At 41.2% G+C, this 19,879-nt stretch overlaps 1 protein-coding gene across 1 annotated transcript in view; it reads left to right on the top strand.

Annotated features, from left to right (window-relative positions):
* The window catches only part of rexo1 (REX1, RNA exonuclease 1 homolog), an 81,246-nt gene that overhangs the window by 24,701 nt on the left and 36,666 nt on the right, over positions 1–19,879 (top strand). Inside the window, exons 3-7 of the mRNA XM_067968313.1 lie at positions 5,557–5,652; positions 7,140–7,344; positions 8,482–8,645; positions 13,456–13,590; positions 17,280–17,403. Coding sequence (XP_067824414.1) covers positions 5,557–5,652; positions 7,140–7,344; positions 8,482–8,645; positions 13,456–13,590; positions 17,280–17,403 — 724 coding nt within the window. The remainder of the gene's footprint in view (positions 1–5,556; positions 5,653–7,139; positions 7,345–8,481; positions 8,646–13,455; positions 13,591–17,279; positions 17,404–19,879) is intronic.

Genomic DNA, 19,879 nt, shown 5'->3' with positions numbered 1-19,879 from the left:
TAGGGATGACTTATACAGCTCCAGTCTGGTAAAGTCCAGCTATGGTTTGACCTATAGGCTAGAGTATATGAATAAGGCTTGATCTATAAAGATCAGGGAGTAGTCCACCACTGGTGTTTCTATTCCATCCTGTTGAATGCCTTCGCTTTGTCAATGGCAAACACCAGGATAATTTTCAGGCAGTTGCTCACTATATGAATGATCAAGAGCCAGGGAATATTGTTAAAGGTGCTTTTACGTTAAATCTGGGTTTATATATTCTTTCTCTTATAAGCCATTTTGAATAACAGAAGCTTTTGGGGTGCTGGACTATTTTTGTTCCTCCATAAGATTTCACTTCAGTCTTCGAAAATGGCAAAGCAACTCATTTTTAAATTTAAGTTACCAAGCGAATTTATTTATCAAAAGCTGAACAAGAAAATAATTTAACAGTGACCGAAAGAGGCCACATACTGCTTGGATAATAAGAGTTTAAATTTTGTAGAGGAGCAAAGTTATCTAGGGGTACACATTCACATCACTAAAAGTAGCAAAGCAGGTTAATAAGGCCATTTTTTTTTAAAAAGCAAACCAAGCACTGGAGTTCATTTCCAGAGGGGTAGAATTGGAAAAAAGGTTATGTTAAATTTGTATAGAGCCTTGGTTAGATCACACTTGGAGTACTGTGTGCAGTTCTGGTCTCCATATTATAAAAAGGATGTAGAGGCATTGGAGAAGGTGCAAAAAAGATTCCCAAGGATGATAACAGAACTGAAAGGTTATTACTATCTGCAGCCCTATTTAAACTTGCAATCTTTTCTGTCTGTATTTGCTTAGTTAGTGGTTTCTTCCCTCAAGCCTACAGTTCAAAAACCAGTTTGAACTGCCCTTGCAACGTATGTATCAAGATAAATTTGATACAGGAATGCGAGCTGCAATCATTTTCTTCTTAAACTGCTTACGTGTAATGACTGAGTTTTAAAAGACTGCCATTAGCTAAAACTAGACAAAAATACATAAATTTATCAATGCCTTTTACAAGCAAATTAATTTTAGTTGAAAAATGCCAATATCGTCAACACCTTGTTAATTATCATTTTTCTGGTTTGGGATATGCTTTTTTCCCCCTTTTTTAGCTAGTGTTTTTTTTAATTCATTCTCTGGATTTGGGCATCGCTGGCAAGGCTGGCATTTATTTCCCATCCCTAGTTACCCTTGAGAAGGAGGTGGTGAGCCGCTGCAGTCCATGGGGTGAAGATGCTCCTACAATGCTATTAGTTAGGGAGTTCCAGGATTTTAACCTAGCGACAATAAAGGAACCTGCACCTGCTGCCTTTGCCCTTCTAAATGCCGGAGGTCACAGGTTTTGGAGGTGCTGCCAAAGAATCCTTGGCGAGTTGCTGCAGTGCACACTGCAGCCACGGTACGCCGATGGTGGAGGGAGTGGATGTTTCAGCCAGTGCATGGGCTGCCAAAGCGGACTGCTTTGTCCTGGATAGTGTTGAACTTCTTGAGTGTTAGAGCTGCACCCAACCAGGCAAGTGGAGAGTATTCCATCACACTCCTGACTTATGCATTGTAGGTGGTAGAGGGGCTTTCGGGAATCAGGTGAACCACTCGCTGCACAATACCAAGCCTCTGACCTGGTTTAGTGGCCCCATGGTATTTAGGTGGATGGTCCAGTTCAGTTTCTGGTCAGTGGTGACCCCCAGGATGTTGGTGGGGGACTTGGTGGTGGTAATGCCATTGAATGTCAAGTGGAGGTGGTTATGGTCTTTTCTTGGAGATGGTCATTGCCTGTGACATTTGTGTGGTGTGAATGTTACTTGCTACCTATCAGCCTACAGTATAGGCTTTAATATTGTGTCAGAATTGGCTTGATGGTTCTTCACTTCACTGTCTGGAGGTCTTTAGTGATCTGTTTCTCACTAAATCGGTGAGCTTTGTGTAGATAAAGAGGGAAGAATTTTGGGTCTCCCAGTGGAGCAGTGTTGAGTCTCGAGTTCCTTGCGAATAGAAGTTGGGTCTACTCCAGGAGGAGTGTAACTGGGAGGGGGTACAATAGAATTACGGAGATAATAGTAAGTTATTTTTGTTTTTTTTTCCCTAAGGCGTCTTTGTTCTATGCCTCCCACTCCACCATGGCATAATTGGTAATTAAGCTGAAGTGGGAGGGTTGATCTTCCCCAGGGAATGAGAGTCCTTCATATTATTCATCCATTATTGCTATACCTGTGTTTACAGTATAGAACAATATTGTACAGTGTATTAAACATTTGACTGTATTTCAGTTAGCAAAGCTGCTGAGTGAACAGGAGGGAAGAAACAAATGGCCGTGGGGGGGGTGGTGGGTGGGGAATAAATTAATGATTGTCACTAACTGGTCACCTTGAGTGTTTTCACAGACCTACCAATATCATGGCTTCTCTTGCCATGACTGAAAATAAGTTTTTAAAAAGCTGCATGTTAAATTGCATGTTCCATCTGCAGCCAGTTGGTGCATGTAAGTTTTTTTTAATATGTGTATAATTGTTAAATGTTTGCAGTCATGACATGATCGATAGATCATGAAAAATGGCTCAGGTGGCAAGCCCATGGGCTGACAACTTTTGTAGGTTGCACTAGTGCAGTATAAATGTGGTGGCTTCAGTAGCAGAAGGGGCAAATGACAAATGTTTGCTATATATATTACAAGAATAACAGATGAATTATATAAATGTAAAAAAATGTCATCACTTTATTGCTGCAAGTTTCCATTTAGAAACCGCCAATCATTATCACCGGATCTTTGACTTTAGAAAATCCGATGTGAATCCAACAAGGCAACATTCATATTTCCTGACATCATTTATGTTCATAGTGATAAATTAGAGTGGAATCATTTGAATATCAACATACAAAAATAAGGATGGGCAAAGACCATCTTATCAGTCAAGCCTACCCCATCCAGACTTGGATGCTTTGTACACCACCAACCTGCCCCAATCTCATGCCATCCTGTGGGGGGAAAGAAAGAGAAAAAAGCTGTGGCCAATTTAGGAAAAACTGTAGAAGATTCCTCTCGACACCCTGAAGCACTCAAATAAGCACTAGGAGACCACACTAACTCATGAGACTCCCATTCCCAGCTACCCCACAACATACCTTTTAATTACTTGAATTTACCTCCTCAGTAACTTGTCTGACTGTCTTTAGAAAGAATTCAGGGAATCCATACATACAGCAAGTTTCAGTAATCTCTTGCAAAGGGCAGTGACTCCATGAAAATAAATGCTTCCTAGCATCTAACCTAACTCTCTGCCTATGTATTATAATCATGTCCCCTAGTTTTCCCATCCCCATCATTCTCAAAAAGCCCATCCAACTTGATGAGGTCTATTCCCTTAATCATTTAAAAAATGTCTTCTCTAAGACAGGCTATTTTCATTAGAGAAATGCAAATTCCTGGAATCCATCTTGATAGCCAATAGACCCAAGAATGAGAATTATTTTGGCCACCCTCTCCTGATAGTCCCTAGCATGTGTGGGGACCAAAAATGAACACGATACTCCAAACATGGCCATATCAAAGCCTTGTTCGGTCTAAGTTTCGTATTCTTAATTTTCTATTTCCTAACAATAAAACCCAAAGCCTCATTTGCTTTCCCAAAGGTCTGTCACTGCTTATGAACCTTCAATGATTTATCCATTATGATCTCCCAGGTCCCTCTCCTCCATAAACCTTTAGTGGTACACCAGCATTGTATACACATGCCTGGAGTTTCCTATTGCATTTATTCACATTGAAGGACATCTACTACACACAGGCTTATTTCCCCTTACTTAACTAAATCAGCCTGTTCATGACTTATTTGATCTAAAATCCCAGCTCTTACGCACTTTTTTTGTCATCTACAAACTTGTGAATGGTTCCATTAGTGCACTCATCCAAATCATTTATGAAGGTGACTAACAGCAACTGCCCCGCAGGACTCTACTTGTGACCTGACTCCATGCAGATCTCCTATTGATAACCCTCTTCCTATGAGATTGCAATCTTCCAATTTCCTGTGCAGCATAATAAGTGACTGTCAGTCCCACACACACAAATCTGACCAGTGGCTTTTGATGCAACTCTTTGTCGAATGTTTTCTGGATACTGAGGTATACATCAACTAGATTGCAACCATCCACTAATTTTGGTCGCTTCCAAGAACTCAGGTTAGTGAAGCTGGATCTCCATTTCCTAAAGTCACGCTGGGATTCTCTAACTGCTGACCTCTCCAGGTAATCCCATCCTTTTATAATGCTGTCCAGCATTTTCCCTACAACCAATGTCATACTAACTTGGACTTGCCAGAGAGACTGCAATGTCTTTTGCAGTCCTATTCATTCCTATGTAACTAGCCTATAATGATCAGTCTGATTTCTTCCTCATCTGAAGTATTGGAACCACATGAGCTTCCTTTCAGTGCATTGGAACAATACCAGACCTATTGAATATGTAAGACACTGTCTTGCCTAATACGTCTCCCATTTCTTTCAGCACCCTGGGGCAAATATCAGGTCCTGCAGCCATATTGGCTTTGATTGCCTTAATCCCAGCTAAGACTACTCACTTCTATGGAATCAATTTTAGGAGCACCCGTATTTAGGACAGGTGACGCTGTAGCATTTTAAATACTCAGAAAAGATGCAAAGTATGCATTTAGCATGTAAGTCATATCTTGGTCCTCAAACTTAACAGATGCTGCTAAATCTCTCTAAGGACCTATGCAGTCCTTAATCACTTTCTGGCTTCTGACATAACTGAATAAAGCTTTACCATTGTTATTACACCTATCTGCAGTCCTTTTTTTCTAATGCTATTTTTCTATTGCTGTTTTGTAGAAGTCATTGAAAAATGTCCACCACTATGCTATGTTCTGAAGAAGGGCCCTGCTCAAAATATTGACCATTCTTTTCTCTCCACAGTAGCTGGCTGAGCTGTTGTGTATATCCATCATTTTCTATTTTTGTTTGATTTCCAGCATTTGGAGGTTTTTTTTGCTTTTTATTACTCGTAAGTTATTCCTTAAGTATTATTTCAGTGTACTCACTGATGGTGGGACTAACACTTGAGTTTAGCTATGGTGGAAGAATTACTATGCCTGCAGTTTTAAATGAGTAAAGAAGTAAGTTGGTGGCATTTGCTTGTACTTTACAAGCTTAGTTTGAAAGTAGGAATATTCCTTTTAAAGAATAATTTGTGTAACAACTGCAGTTATTCAGAATCCTACAAAAGCCCTAAACACACTGACTGTGTTATTCTTAGTGTGCAGTATTACTTATTAACTTGTAACTTGATATCGCACATCATGGGGAGAAGCATTTCTTTGTGCAATATGTGTAACAAAATCGTGAACTCATTTGCCTCTGATACTGTTAGATGTAGCATGTAGGAACCACATGAACATCTAGATTGTCACCATCCACTCCCCTCCCCATTTTGTCTCCCTAAAATGTGCATAAAAGTATGTTTTATGAAGTGTAAAAGGGCTGCGCTTCCATGACTTTCAAATTGGTACTAAGCAAATTTTTGTGTTTCGTAATGTGTAGGTGCCTATGGAAAGTAATGAAGAAAAAGAATCCTGTCTAACAACACTCTTCCCAGGACAGAAAAGGAGAATTTCACACATTTCAAAGCAAGAAAATGTAAGTGAAACGATAAGGTATCACATCATGTCTTGGGCTTTACATATTTAGGTAGCTTCATCTATTTATTCACTTCCTGTGGTAGCTTACCCCATTCTAAGTCACTACCTTCAGGAGACAGGGGCAAGGGAGAATGTTAGAAAAAGAAATGAAAAGGAACTGCACCTCCTTTGCATCTTGCACTGTTTAAACCGTCATCAAATTGAGCAAAATTTGTGCATCATTCTTGCATCTATGAATCTGTTAACATCTAAAACTGCCCTATCTATACTAAGGATAATCTAACAAGCTGGTAAATAACTAGCTGATATAGGAAAAAATGCTCTGAGAATATGTACATTGGCCATTAAACAGTGGTAACCACGAAACAAGTCTGGCACTAAAACTAGCTTTCTGCGTGCATCAAGTAATGTTAAGTTGCTGCTGCAGATTCAAGCATGAAACTTATCCACAGTTTATAGCGGCCACAAGCAACATCTTGTCAAATTTTTGAAACAGTAAATTTCATTCTTTGCAACTGCAAACAGGCATGAGTCATCCAAATAAATATCTAATTCAACAGAATTAGTGTATGGATCTGGCATTGTTTGAAATATTAAATTATTAGAACATTTGAAAATATTATACGGTAATGAACTTTACTAAAATTTAAATTAAACATATTAGGACCTCCTATATATTTATTTTTGTGCTTGTCAAGGCTGGTGCTGGGGAATGGAACACTTCACATTTGAGGCACCTAGTTTCCTGATGTAAAGCAAAGAAACACTCCTAAACTCCAACTTCAGAAGAGCTTCCTCTACTCTCATCAATGACATTTTCCACCAACTTTTCTTAGGCCTATCTGAGTGACATTGTCAATTAGGATAGCTTCGTAGGCCTATGCCCAATGATATTGGATTAAGATTACTTAGTCGTTTCACCCTTAAAGCTATTAGATGTTCATTGAATTAGTCCAGGCTGAATTTGAATCAGGCGTGTTTGTGCTGGCAATGGTGCATTATTTCCCATTGATAGTTAGGCCCACCAATACTTTCTCAGTGCAACTTGTGGCATGATAAGCCACTTCAGAGGGCATGAAGATTCGGGAGGGATTTGAGTCGCATGTAGGTCAGACCAGGTAAGAGTAGCAACTTTCCTACCCTGGCAGTATTAGTGGTCACTTTTTTTAATTCAATTTCACAAGTTGCCATGTTGGGATTTGAACTCACGACTTATGGGGTGTTAGTTCAGTACCATAATCCACTACGCTTTTATACAGTTAGTGATGAATCAGAGGTCCACTGAAAGGTTACTATAGTAGTATAATGGCAGGAATACATTTTTAAAATATGATCATTTAGACAGATTTGAATAAAATTTTGCTTCTCAATCTTCAGCTTGGTATGTAGTATAAAATGTGATTGCAATTTTGCATTTTAGAGAAAAAAAAGAACCTGTTTACAACAGTAGGGATGCATGTGACAACTAAATTTATTTTTCTTCAGGTGAAACCAGCAAAATCAGTCAACCGTCCTTTTCGTAGACTTACTGCCCAAGAGGTTTGTTATCAACGGAGTCGGATGGCACAGGAGCAAGCGGCACAGCTGGCAGCTGTGGAAAAATCAGTTAGCACATCTTTCACCAATCGAGGGGAAAAGAGGAGAGTTGCACATAAGCCAAATGCGGAGATAATGCCTTCAGCAAAACAATGTAAGCTGTCCTTTCTGTTTTTGCATAGCACCAAATATAACTGTTCTAATTCAATTGTATTCATAATTCCCAAGAGTAATTTTGTGGCCCAGCTCCCTTTCACCTCTGACCTGTGACAGATTTGCTCCTCCATGTATCTCTCTGGGTCTGCATTCATGTCCTCTGGTTGTTGACCAAACTGGGATTCAGTGTTTTCTCTCCTTTTCTTGCTCTCCAAGTAAGGAAGACAGCAAATGCAAACATGAGGCAGGGTTATGTCATACAGTAAGTGAAAAGACTATTAAAATTGAACTTATTGTTAGAACTCTTAGCTCTACAGTTTTTGGAATCAGGAGCTTATTATGTGAGGAATAGGAGATGCAGACTAATCCTCACTCTGGTGTATTATGTTAAAGCATTCATGAGAGTTGCCTTTGAGTGAGACATTGATTAGGATTATGACCCTCAACAAAAAGTACAATAACATGATCTTTCTTCATCCTCTCAAAATGTTACTGTTCTGACAGTGCAATTTTTCCTTTGTGTATGACTGGTATCATTCAAACTATTTTTGAATCTCTGGTGCTATATTGGTAGCGAAAACAACTAAATCTCTATTCCCCTAAGTGACCCATTCAAGGATATGTCTCCGTGGTTGCCATCAATGGTCTGGTATCTTGTCAAAGCAGCCATTCTTTAGGTATCATGCTGGACAGTGAACATTAGCAAGGCTGTTTTACCAAAAGGAGCATCACATGATCTGTTTCTGTTCTCATCTGACATCTGCACAACACACACTTTTGGTAACTGGTAGTGTAGAGTAGGAGCTCTGGTGCCTATCATCCTCCCAGCTCTGTTTCCCCAAGGCCAATTTTAGGGCCCTACCACCTTTTTTGAGGTCAAATAACAACACAGATTAAAGGTCATGCCTTTGACTTTCCTAGGCTGCACTTAATGTACTGATTGTGATACAAATGCTTTTGATCCTACACAAATAGTGAATACCAATAATGTATATGTTTATGCTGTCAAAATGTATTGTTCATACCGAAAGATACAATTGTGAACTTTAACTTGTATAAATGGATAAGTGGTGTGCAGATACAATATTTACTATCGAATTATCAGACTGTTTAGTAATGTGTTTGTGTACTTTAGCTTCAGTGAACCAGAAGCCGGAATCTTTAAAGAGAACTGTGGAATCTCCTAATAGTCCAAGAAACAGCAGCCTCAGTTTAAAACCTCAAACAACTGTTGGTATGGCATCAAAAACTGTATCGACTACAACACAGAAGAGGGTAGCTCATGCTCCCACTTTAAAGGTAAACTTCCATGTGCTGCCTCCATACATGCAACATAATGGAAATTGGAGAATTTAGAACAATAGCGTAAGTGTTTCTCTCACTATAGCTCCTGACTCAGGTTCCCTTGCAGCAATTAGTTTGAAGTTATTTTTTCTCTATCAAGCTACTGCCCCCTTTCTGTGTTTTTTTTCAAATATCTCGTATCTTTCATTTAAAGGTGATGACTTGTGCTGTGGAGTTTCGTTCCGTGGATGTTAGTAGCTGTCTGGTATTTTCTGTCCTGCCTCCCCTGTGTGCCATGTAAACAATTCCCATTTCCCGCATACTACTTTTTTTACTCCTCATAACACACGACATTGCCTCTCATTAGGGACTACATGGTGGAAATTTTCTGTCAGCCATCTGGTTTGAACTTTACTACCTTTGTATCACATGGTACCATCAGAAAATATTAAAACAGTGTTAATATCTTTGTTGGCATCATTTAGGTAATACTGTTTTGTCTGGCTGCATGCACCTTCTTTTGAAACACATCTTTCCAAAGCATGCAAATTCTCAGTGGCTGTTGGCTGTGCATCTTTTTCTTTAATTTTGGTTTTCAAAGTAGGATGTGTCAGACATGTACTTTTTTGAACATTTTAACAGATCAGAATCTGACCCATTTCACTTGAGACTCTATTTTAACCTATCTTTATGGGAATTTATAGCTTGCAAGTATTGTAGGTACTCTAACTTAGTCACTGCATGCTGAGAGATTTTCTGCTGTCTTTGCCTCCCTGTAATGATAAGGTAAGAATATACAATAAAGTCTGCCGGACAAATTTTTTTTAAAATTTGTTCATGGGATGTAGGCATCGCTGGCGAGGCCGGCATTTATTGCCCAACCCTAATTGCCCTTGAGAAGGTGGTGGTGAGCTGCCTTCTTGAACCGCTGCAATCCGTGCGGTGGAGGTTCTCCCACAGTGCTGTTAGGAAGGGAGTTCCAGCATTTTGACCCAGCGACGATGAAGGAACGGTGATATATTTCCAAGTCTGGATGGTATGTGACTTGGAGGGGACCGTGCAGGTGGTGGTGTTCCCATGTGCCTGCTGCTCTTGTCCTTGTAGGTGGTAGAGGTCGCGGGTTTGGGAGGTGCTGTCGAAGAAGCAAATTGGGCGATTTCTACCGATGTGGATCTGGGTAACTGTTCCCAACTGCGCCTCAGTGATAGAAACAATTAGGATCACCAGGCTGTCGATTGATTGCATCTGTTAAATGCCTTTGCAGTTGTCCAACTAGGGGCTCCTGCAAGCAAAGCTCTCACATTCCATCATGTCCTGGTATATGTCAGAGTCTGTGCGCCTTTCTGTGATTGACGTTCATGCAATTGTGAGGAGTGCCCTTTTGATCTTCTTTTGTCTCAGTGTTGACGTTAAAATGATGAGAGAAGTATATTTGCAGCCGATAACGTTGACTTTTTAGAATATTTCTACTTTGCCAGGCAACCAGTAAGTTTCTGTTAGCAAGCTCCATGAGCCTCCTGTCTTATGTGAAACCTTAATCATGGACATCTGGTCTAAAGTAAGAATGATACTTCTGTGATCCTCTAAATTAAGTAAATATTAAAATCTAATGGAATCTGTTATGTTTGTTCTGTTTAATTTTACTTAGTAACCATGATTCATAGTTGTAGCCTGGGAGATATAGTTTATCCGAGTGCCATTTGTCCATCAGTCAGAAGTTTCAGGCGAGTACAGTGAGTTTCTGTACCATGTCCAGTCCATACCTTAATGGTAAAAAGAGTTCTTTGTTTGTCCTGTCGCCTGCTATCCCAAATTAATTCACATGTAAAGTCAAGTTTAGGTTCATAAGGAGTGTGATAGCTTACCTGCAGAAGTAGACTTTTGTACTGGACACGAGAAAGTATCTGGAACAATTTGAAATTGTTCCAGTGACTGCAGTTCTGCTACTTGCCATTTCATACTCTGTTCTACAATGGTACGATAATGATCTTTTAGTGGTTCTTCTCATTCGTCTGACAGCATGTTAGATAGGACTAGTGAAACATTTGTTGTAGCTCTGTTGCAATAGTAATCTTTTGGAGTACCAGTGGAGTTTGTAATAACTGAATTTTCCAAAGAAGTGTCAGAATTGCTGTCATATTTGGACTGCAAACTTTACAGTGTGCCATAATTCTGACTCTCCATCTTTCTGGATCAGTGTGACATTTCTGTTGTGGACACCAACCGTTATATCCCTTCTGAGGTGAGACTACCAAAATTAGTGCCAAATTATGATTGTTTTTCTTTGGCCTCTATCCCATGTGGAACTCATTCGACACTGTACAAACTTATGCCTTATGCAACCTACAGAGGGAGGAGAATTTAATTGCAGCTGAAACAGATTGCAACCTAGGTTCCTGAAAGGGCATTGTTCTAACTTATTCCACCCAATTTTTCTTCCTGCCCTCCCTCAATCAGAGGTCTGCATATCTATAAAAAAAATAACAGAAAGAAAGAATTACGTTTCTAAAGCGCCTTTAACGTCCTCAGGACATCCCAAATCACTTTACTGCTAATTAATTACTTTCAAAATGTATTGACTTGTTTTGTAGGCAAAAGCAGCAACCAGCGAGGTCCCATAAGCAGCACTGAGATAAATAAACAAGTAATCTGATTTGGTGGTTGGCCAGCACACTGGCAGAACTCACCTTTTTCAAAAGAATTTCCATGGTATCTTTTACATCCACCTCATTTGAAAGACAGCTCTTCCAATAGTGCAGCACTCCCTCAGTACTGCATTGATTCATCAGCCTAGATTATGTGCTCAAATCCTGGAATGAGACTTGAGTCCATCACCGTCTGACTCCGAGGCGAGTGTGCTACCATTGAGCCAGACTAGCATATAAGTAATGTTAAAACCTATAGTTTTAATTGGTTAAAATATTCCTCAAATGGTAAGGTGGAAAAATGAGTTTGAAATTTTATTTTTGAAGATAACATTTATTGTAATTGCTTGTGTTTTCAGTTTTTTGGTGGCCTGGGCAATTTTGTATTGATAGTTTTTATTTTTTCCTTTCAGCTTTTTCTAATGCCTTTGTCCCCTAAATGTCTTTTGAGAAGACATTTTGCATGCTGGATAGTAATTAGTCCCAGGAAAGCAAGCTAACAGTAACCATATTTGAAGTGATTAGCTACATCTCATAGATATGAAAAAAATTAAACTATTATTTGAATTGTATAAGATCCCCTGTTCAGTCACTTCCTCAAGAAAATGTTATGAGGTTGGTTATGCAGGATCTTTCCCTTTGGAATCCATGCTGCCTGCTATTTACTATGTCCATATAGGAAGTACTTAAATTTACTCCTGATCAGTTCTACAACTTGACATAATATCAGTATGAGGCTAATGGGTCTAAAGTTGCCTGAGTCTGTTGTTATCGAAGTTAGCTTATTTTAAGTCTAGCAGGACCTCCACAGCATTTATGGCTCCATCATAATGTCTATTAGCAACTAATAACTTTAATTTCTTGTCTTTCACAGTACCCTAGGATAAATAGCATCCATCCATAGAGGCATATTTGTTCAGTGCTCTTTTAGTCTGTCATTGTGCTGTAGCAATAATATATTCTATCAAATTTTGGATCTCAAATATATGTAATTCCATAACCTAGCATGATCTAGAAAACATAGTTTGAGTTTCACAGCAACACCAGAGCACAAAATGACAATTAACTTTTCATTCTAGAATGTATAGATATGTAAAGGAAGTAGATTATATTTTTTAATTAATTTTTTTGATTAGAAAATGCAGAAGTAATTTTTTATGTGCATTTGTTCCTATTTTATATCTTCGACTATGATTTGAGGTGTTTCAGTGCTTATTTTTAAATACAATGGACATTATGTTGGAGTTATTTGCATAATGACTGCTTTTTTGAAATAACATTCCTAAACTTTTTTTTCCCCTGCAAGACAACTGAGAGAATGACCAGTTCTTGCAATTTAAAGTTGTAATGAAAATGTACTTACTTACATGTGTCCAACATGCAATGTATTTACAGGACTGCATTGAATGTTCTGTGCAGAATAACTATTGGCTAGGGGAATTGCTGCATTTTTGGAAGCAACATTGAACAGCTCCTATAACATTGTAAACTGTTAATGGTAAAGGTTTGATCATTTTATGCAATCATCAGTACCCAGAAGATTGCACAGCAGCCTCAGTGAAACACACCCAGTTAACTGTTGCTTTGTATAATATTGGTGCATACATCTGTGCTAAGTTGGTGTACGCTCTCCTCCATTCCCAGCAGCATTGAGTTTTTCCATTCAGATTTGTACTTTGCACTGCCTTGTTCAATGATGTTGTAGCCTTCATTTGACGAAAGACAGAATGGTACTTGCAACTTGAAATCATCAGCTTTATCAAAATATCGTGAGTAGGGACTGAGATGCCTAGATGTTCACACTCAATTTTTTTTTTAAACTGTAGCCTCTGATTGTTGAATAAGTGATATATGTTTAAATGTTTGCTGAAAGTAGAGCAAGAGTAGTGTGTACTCATAACTACAGGGTTAACTTACATATAGACCGCACTTTTTTGAAACAAAAAATTAGTTTACACTTGGGGTGAGAGGTGTGTCCTATATGCAAGTTTATTTTTTTTCCCTGAGAGAGAGTTCACGTTTGTAGTGCAGCATTTACACAAGGCAGCCCACATATGCATCAAAATCATGTTGACTTCGGCCATCTGAGAAGTTTATAGTTCTAAATCTGTTGTACAGATTAGAAAAAGCACCAGGAACTAAATAAAACTCTTTCCTGTACTTTTTTTTTCAAAAAAAAGTCAAGCTTGAAGAGACCCACAATTCCTACAGAATATGGCTCCAAAGTTCCAACAAATGTGAGACAGCGGTATTTGAATGCCTTCATTGATGAGTGTTTGAAAATCTGTGGATCTGAACAAAATGCCTTTGACAAGGTACAAGATTTTATAACTATAGTATTTTATAATCTATAATCTGGATCTGCTCTTTGAAATAGTCCTTAATTACTACGTTGTTATTTAATTAGTTCTTTTTTCCTTGCTCATATAAAATCTTTGTATTCACATAAAATTTAAACCTGCAAATGTTGAAAATGGGCCTCGGTCAAACAGCATGCAAGAAGAGAAAGATAAGCTAGTGTTAGGAGTATAAAATCAATAACAACTTGCATTTATATAGCTCCTTTATTGTAGAAAAATGTTCCAAGATGTTTTACTGGGAGGATAAAAAGAATAGTGCCAAGCCATAGAAAGGAATTAGAAGAGGAGAGTGAAGAGTTGGGTTTTAAGAAGGCTTTTAAAGGTGGAGAGAGATTTAGAGAGGGCAGAGGGGTTTGTTAAGGCAGTTCCGGAGAATAAGACCAAGGTGGCTAAAGGTTCTGCCACCAATGGTAAGGCGAAAGGAAGGTGTGTTAAATAGAAAGGCAGAGTCTGAGGACCAAAGGATTTGGGAAGGGGTTGGAGGACGTTGTAGAGCAAGGCTGGGGAGGAATTTCAAGATAAGGGCAAAGATTTTAAATTCTATATTTTGATGGGACAGAATTTTTAATCCTTGCAAAGTATTGTGCCGCATGACATTTTTATAGTGTTAAAATAAAAATCGCTGTTTAATATCAGGAAATTTGGAACTTTACCCGTTATATTTGCTGTCTTCATCCTAGTTTTGAAAATAATCTGGTAATTTTTTTTTTTTAATTCATGGGATGTGGGCATCACTTGCAGGGCCAGCATTTATTGCCCATCCCTAATTGCCCTTGAGAAGGTGGTGGTGAGCCGCCGCCTTGAACCGCTGCTGTCCGTGTGGTGAAGGTTCTCCCACAGTGCTGTTAGGTAGGGAGTTCCAGGATTTTGACCCAGCGACGATGAAGGAACGGCGATATATTTCCAAGTCGGGATGACTTGGAGGGGAACGTGCAGGTGGTGTTCCCATGTGCCTGCTGCCCTTGTCCTTCTAGGTGGTAGAGGTCGTGGGTTTGGGAGGTGCTGTCGAAGTAGCCTTGGCGAGTTGCTGCAGTGCATCCTGTGGATGGTACACACTACAGCCACAGTGCGCCGGTGGTGAAGGGAGTGAATGTTTAGGGTGGTGGATGGGGTGCCAATCAAGCGGGCTGCTTTGTCCTGGATGGTGTCTAGCTTCTTGAGTGTTGGAGCTGCACTCATCCAGGCAAGTGGAGAGTATTCCATCACACTCCTGACTTGTGCCATGTAGATGGTAGAGAGGCTTTGGGGAGTCAGGAGGTGAGTCACTTGCCGCAGAATACCCAGCCTCTGACCTGTTCTTATAGCCACAGTATTTATATGGCTGGTCCAGTTAACTTTCTGTTCAATGGTGACCCCCAGGATGTTGGTGGGGGATTCGGCGATGGTAATGCTGTTGAATGTCAAGGGGAGGTGGTTAGACTCTCTCTTGTTGGACATGGTCATTGCCTGGCACGAATGTTACTTGCCAGTTATCAGCCCAAGCCTGGATGTTGTCCAGGTCTTGCTGCATGCGGGCACAGACTGCTTCATTATCTGAGGGGTTGCGAATGGAACTGAACACTGTGCAATCATCAGCGAACACCCCCATTTCTGACCTTTATGATGGAGGGAAGGTCATTGATGAAGCAGCTGAAGATGGTTGGGCCTAGGACACTGCCCTGAGGAACTCCTGCAGCAATGTCCTGGGGCTGAGATGATTGGCCTCCAACAACCACCACCATCTTCCTTTGTGCTAGGTATGACTCCAGGCTCTGGAGAGTTTTCCCCCTGATTCCCATTGGCTTCAATTTTACGAGGGCTCCTTGGTGCCACACTCGGTCAAATGCTGCCTTGATGTCAAGGGCAGTCACTCTCACCTCACCTCTGGAATTCAGCTCTTTTTTTCCATGTTTGGACCAAGGCTGTAATGAGGTCTGGAGCCGACTGGTCTTGGCGGAACCCAAACTGAGCATCGGTGAGTAAGTGCCGCTTGATAGCACTGTCAACGACACCTTCCATCACTTTGCTGACGATTGAGAGTAGACTGATGAGGTGGTAATTGGCCGGATTGGATTTGTCCTGCTTTTTGTGGACCGGACATACCTGGGCAATTTTCCACATTGTCGGGTGGATGCCAGTGTTGTAGCTGTACTGGAACAGTTTGGCTAGAGGCGCGGCTAGTTCTGGAGCACAAGCCTTCAGCACTACAGCCAGGATGTTGTCTGGGTCCATAACCTTTGCTGTATCCAGTAAACTCAGCCGTTTCTTGATATCACGTGGAGTGAATCGAATTGGTTGAAGACTGGCTTCTGTGATGGTGGGGATATCAGGCAGAGGCCGAGATGGATCATCCACTTGGCACTTCTGGCTGAAGATGGTTGCAAACGCTTCAGCCTTGTCTTTTGCACTCAAGTGCTGGACTCCGCCATCATTGAGGATGGGGATGTTTACAGACCCTCCTCCTCCTCCTGTTCGTTGTTTAATTGTCCACCACCAGGTCAAGTAGGTTTTTCCCTCGTATTGGTTCGCTCACCGCCTGCCGCAGGCCCATTCTGGCAGCTATGTCCTTCAGGACTCGGCCAGCTCGGTCAGTAGTGGTGCTACTGAGCCACTCTTGGTGATGGACATTGAAGTCTCCCACCCAGAGTACATTCTGTGCCCTTGCTACCGTCAGTGCTTCCTCCAAGTGGTGCTCAACATGGAGGAGGACTGATTCATCAGCTGAGGGAGGACGGTAGGTGGTAATCAGCAGGCGTTCCCTTGCCCATGTTTGACCTGATGCCATTAGATTTCTTGGGGTCCAGAGTCAATGTTGAGGACTCCCAGGACCACTCCCTCCTGACTGTATATCACTGTACCGCCACCTCTGGTTGGTCTGTCCTGCCGGTGGGACAGGACATAACCAGGGATGGTGATGGAAGAGTCTGGGACGTTGGCTGAAAGGAATGATTCTGTGAGTATGGCTATGACAGGCTGTTGCTTGACTAGTCTGTGGGATAGCTCTCCCAATTTTGGCACAAGTCCCCAGATGTTAGTGAGGAGGACTTTGCAGGTTCGACTGGGCTTGGTTTGCCTTTGTCGTGTCCGGTGCCTGGTGGTCCAATGCTGGGTGGTCCGTCCGGTTTTATTCTTATGACTTTTTTAAGCGAGATTGTACAACTGAGTGGCTTGCTAGGCCATTTCAGAGGGCAATTAAGAATCAACCACATTGCTGTGGGTCTGGAGTCACGTATAAGCCAGACTGGGTAAGGACATTCGTGAATCAGATGGGTTTTTATGACAATCCGGTAGTTTCATGGCTGCCATTACTGATACTCGTTTTTTAATTCCAGATTTTATTTAATTAATTCAATTTAAATTCCCCAGCTGCCGTGGCAGGATTTGAACTCATGACTCCAGATTATTAGTCCAGGCCTCTGGATTACTAGACCAGTAACATAACCACTATGCTACTGTACCCGGTAAATTTGAAACTTACCTGTAGGATTTGTACTTTACTATAATTACTGTCAACTGAGTAAATGCAGGTTAATCTTACTACAGTAGAAAATGGGAACCTGTGCTATCTCCTTTCAACATAGATACATTTTTATGGTTGTATAGTTGATTGTTAGATATGTGGTATATATGATAGGCTCTGTGATAATTCCACTTCAATGTTGCAGGCTTTGAGTGAAGAGAAGACTGTGTATCACCGCAGTACCAGTAGAACAGTGTACCTGAATGTGGCTGTAAACACCTTAAAGAAGTTAAGGAGTCAAAATAATACCGTGCCATCTCCAACAAACAGTATGTTGCTATACGATACTCATCAGTTTGCTTACCATTAGTCTGTAAGACTTTTTCTTACCAATTTTCTCTCCTTGCCCTTCCCTTCTGAAGGCATTGATTGTTTAATGAGACATGATTTCCATGGGCACCCTCTGGTAACTTGTCCAAGTGTCTGTTCACATGGGAGCCTCAACAGTGAGAGTCTTTTGCCTGTTTGACCACAGAGGAGCAAAAATAGCCCAATCTTATCTTCATAGAACCTTACAGCATAGGAGGAGTCCCATCGGCCTGTTGTGCTTGTGCCGGCTGTTTGAAAGAGCTGTCCAATTTAGTCCCACACCCCAGCTTTTTCCCTATAATCCTGCAAGTTAGTCCTCTTTAAGTACATGTCCAATTGCCTTTTGAAAGTTCCTATGGAATCTAATTCCTCCAATCTTTCAGGTAGTGTGTTCCAGATCTTAAAAACCCTCTGGAAAAAATTTCTCCTCATTTCCCCTCTAGTTCTTTTGCCAATTATTTTAAATCTATGATCCCTGGTTACTGACCCACTTGCCAGAGGAAACAGTTTCTCCCTACTTGCTCTGTCAAAACCCCTCATAATTTTGAATATCTCGATTAGGTCTCCCCTTAACCTTATCTGCTCTAAGGAGAATAATCTCACTTCTCCAATCTATCCACATATCATCCTGGTAAACCATATCTGTACCCACTTCAAGGCCTTCCTAAAGTGTGGTGCCCAGAATTGTACATAATACTGCAGCTGAGGCCTAACTAGTGATTTGTAAAGGTTTAGCATGACTTCCTTGTTTTTGTATTCAGTGCCCCTATTTACAAAGCCAAGTATCCCATAAACTTTCTTTAACCGCCTTATCAACTTGTCCTGCCACCTTCACAGATTTGTGACTATGCACCCCCAGGTCCCTCTGCTCTTGCACCCCCCTATAATAGTACCGTTTAGATTGTACTGCCTCTCCATGTTCACCTGGCACCCACAAGTGCACTTGAGCAACTACTTGAATTTATATAGTGCCTTTAATGTCGAAAAATGCCCTAAGACGTTTCATGTAATCAGACCAAAATGGATGCTGAGCCAAAGGAGGAGTTAATAGATGTGACCAAAAACTTGGTCAAATAGGTGGGTTTTTAAGGAGGGTTAACTGAGATGGAGAGGTTTAGGGAGAGAATTCTAGAGCATGGGCCTGGACTGCTGAAGGCACGACAGCCAATTATGGGGCAAAGGGAGGTGGATGCATGAGGCCAGGAACGGAGTGTGGGGGGGACAGTGGGCGTTGTAGGGCTGGAGGAAGTTAGAGAAAGGGATGGTCAAGGCCATGAAGGGATTTAAACATGAGAATTTTAATTGGAAGCTTTGAACTGGGACCGATTGTGGGTCAGTATGGACAGGAGTGATTGGTGAGCAGGAATGATTGCAGGATAGGATACGGGCAGCAGAGTTTTGGGTGAACTGAAATTAAAAGAGCATTAAAGATGAGAGGTTAGCCAGGAGAGCATTGGAATAGTTGAGTCTGGAGGTGACAAAGGCATAGATGAGTTTCAGCAGCAGATGGACTGTGGCAGGGAAGTGGTCATAAGGCAGTCTTTTGTGATGGAGAGGATATGGAGTTGAATAGAGCACGAAGGTTGTGAATGGCCTAGTTCAGCCTGAGACGGTGGCCATTGGTGTCAATGGCAAAGGTATGGAGTTTGTGGCAGGGACTGAAGACAATGGCTTCAGCCTTCCCTGTGTTTAACTGGGGGATTAGATGTCAGACAAGCAGTATGACACAAGAGATGGTGGATAGGTGTCATCAGCGTACATGTGGAAGCTGACCCTATAATCTTTAGATGACATCACCAAGGGGATTGCAGCATGTAGATGAGGAAGGAGGTGGCCAAGAATAGATTCGTGGAGGATTGCAGAGCTAACAGTGTTGGGGCAGGAAGAGAAACCCTGCAGGAGATACTTTGACTACAGTTGGATAAGTAAGTGCGGAACCAAGCGAGGGCAATCCCACTGAGCTGGACAACAGGAGAGGTGTTGGAGGAGGATGGTGTGGTTGACCGTCTCAAAGGCTGTAGAGATGTCAAGAAGGATAAGGAGAGTGAACTATGGTCACAGACAAAGTCATTTCAGACTTTGATCAAGGCTATTTTGGTGGTATAGATAGGGGCAGTAACCTGATTAGAGAGATTCAGACAGGGAGTTGCGGGGAAGGTGGGCACAGATTTGGGAGACAACAACACCTTCAAGAACTTTGAGAGGAAAGGGAGTTTGGAGATAGGGCAGTAGTTTGCAAGGACGATGGGGTTGATGGGTTTTTTGAGGAGGGAGGTGATAGATTTGAAAGACAGTGAGACGCTAGCTGAGAAGAGGAAACCATTTACAATGTCAGCTAGCATGGGGCCAGGAAGGGAAGTTGAGTGGTCAGCAGTTTAGTGGAAAAGGGGTCAAGGGAACAGGAGGCAAGTCTCATGGTCAAGATAAACCCAAGGA

This window comes from Heptranchias perlo, chromosome 29 (assembly GCF_035084215.1).
Source record: "Heptranchias perlo isolate sHepPer1 chromosome 29, sHepPer1.hap1, whole genome shotgun sequence".
In the NCBI taxonomy this organism is placed as follows: Eukaryota; Metazoa; Chordata; class Chondrichthyes; order Hexanchiformes; family Hexanchidae; genus Heptranchias; species Heptranchias perlo.
The sequence above is the reverse complement of the archived record's forward strand: the minus strand, read 5'-3'. Positions and strand labels throughout refer to the sequence as shown.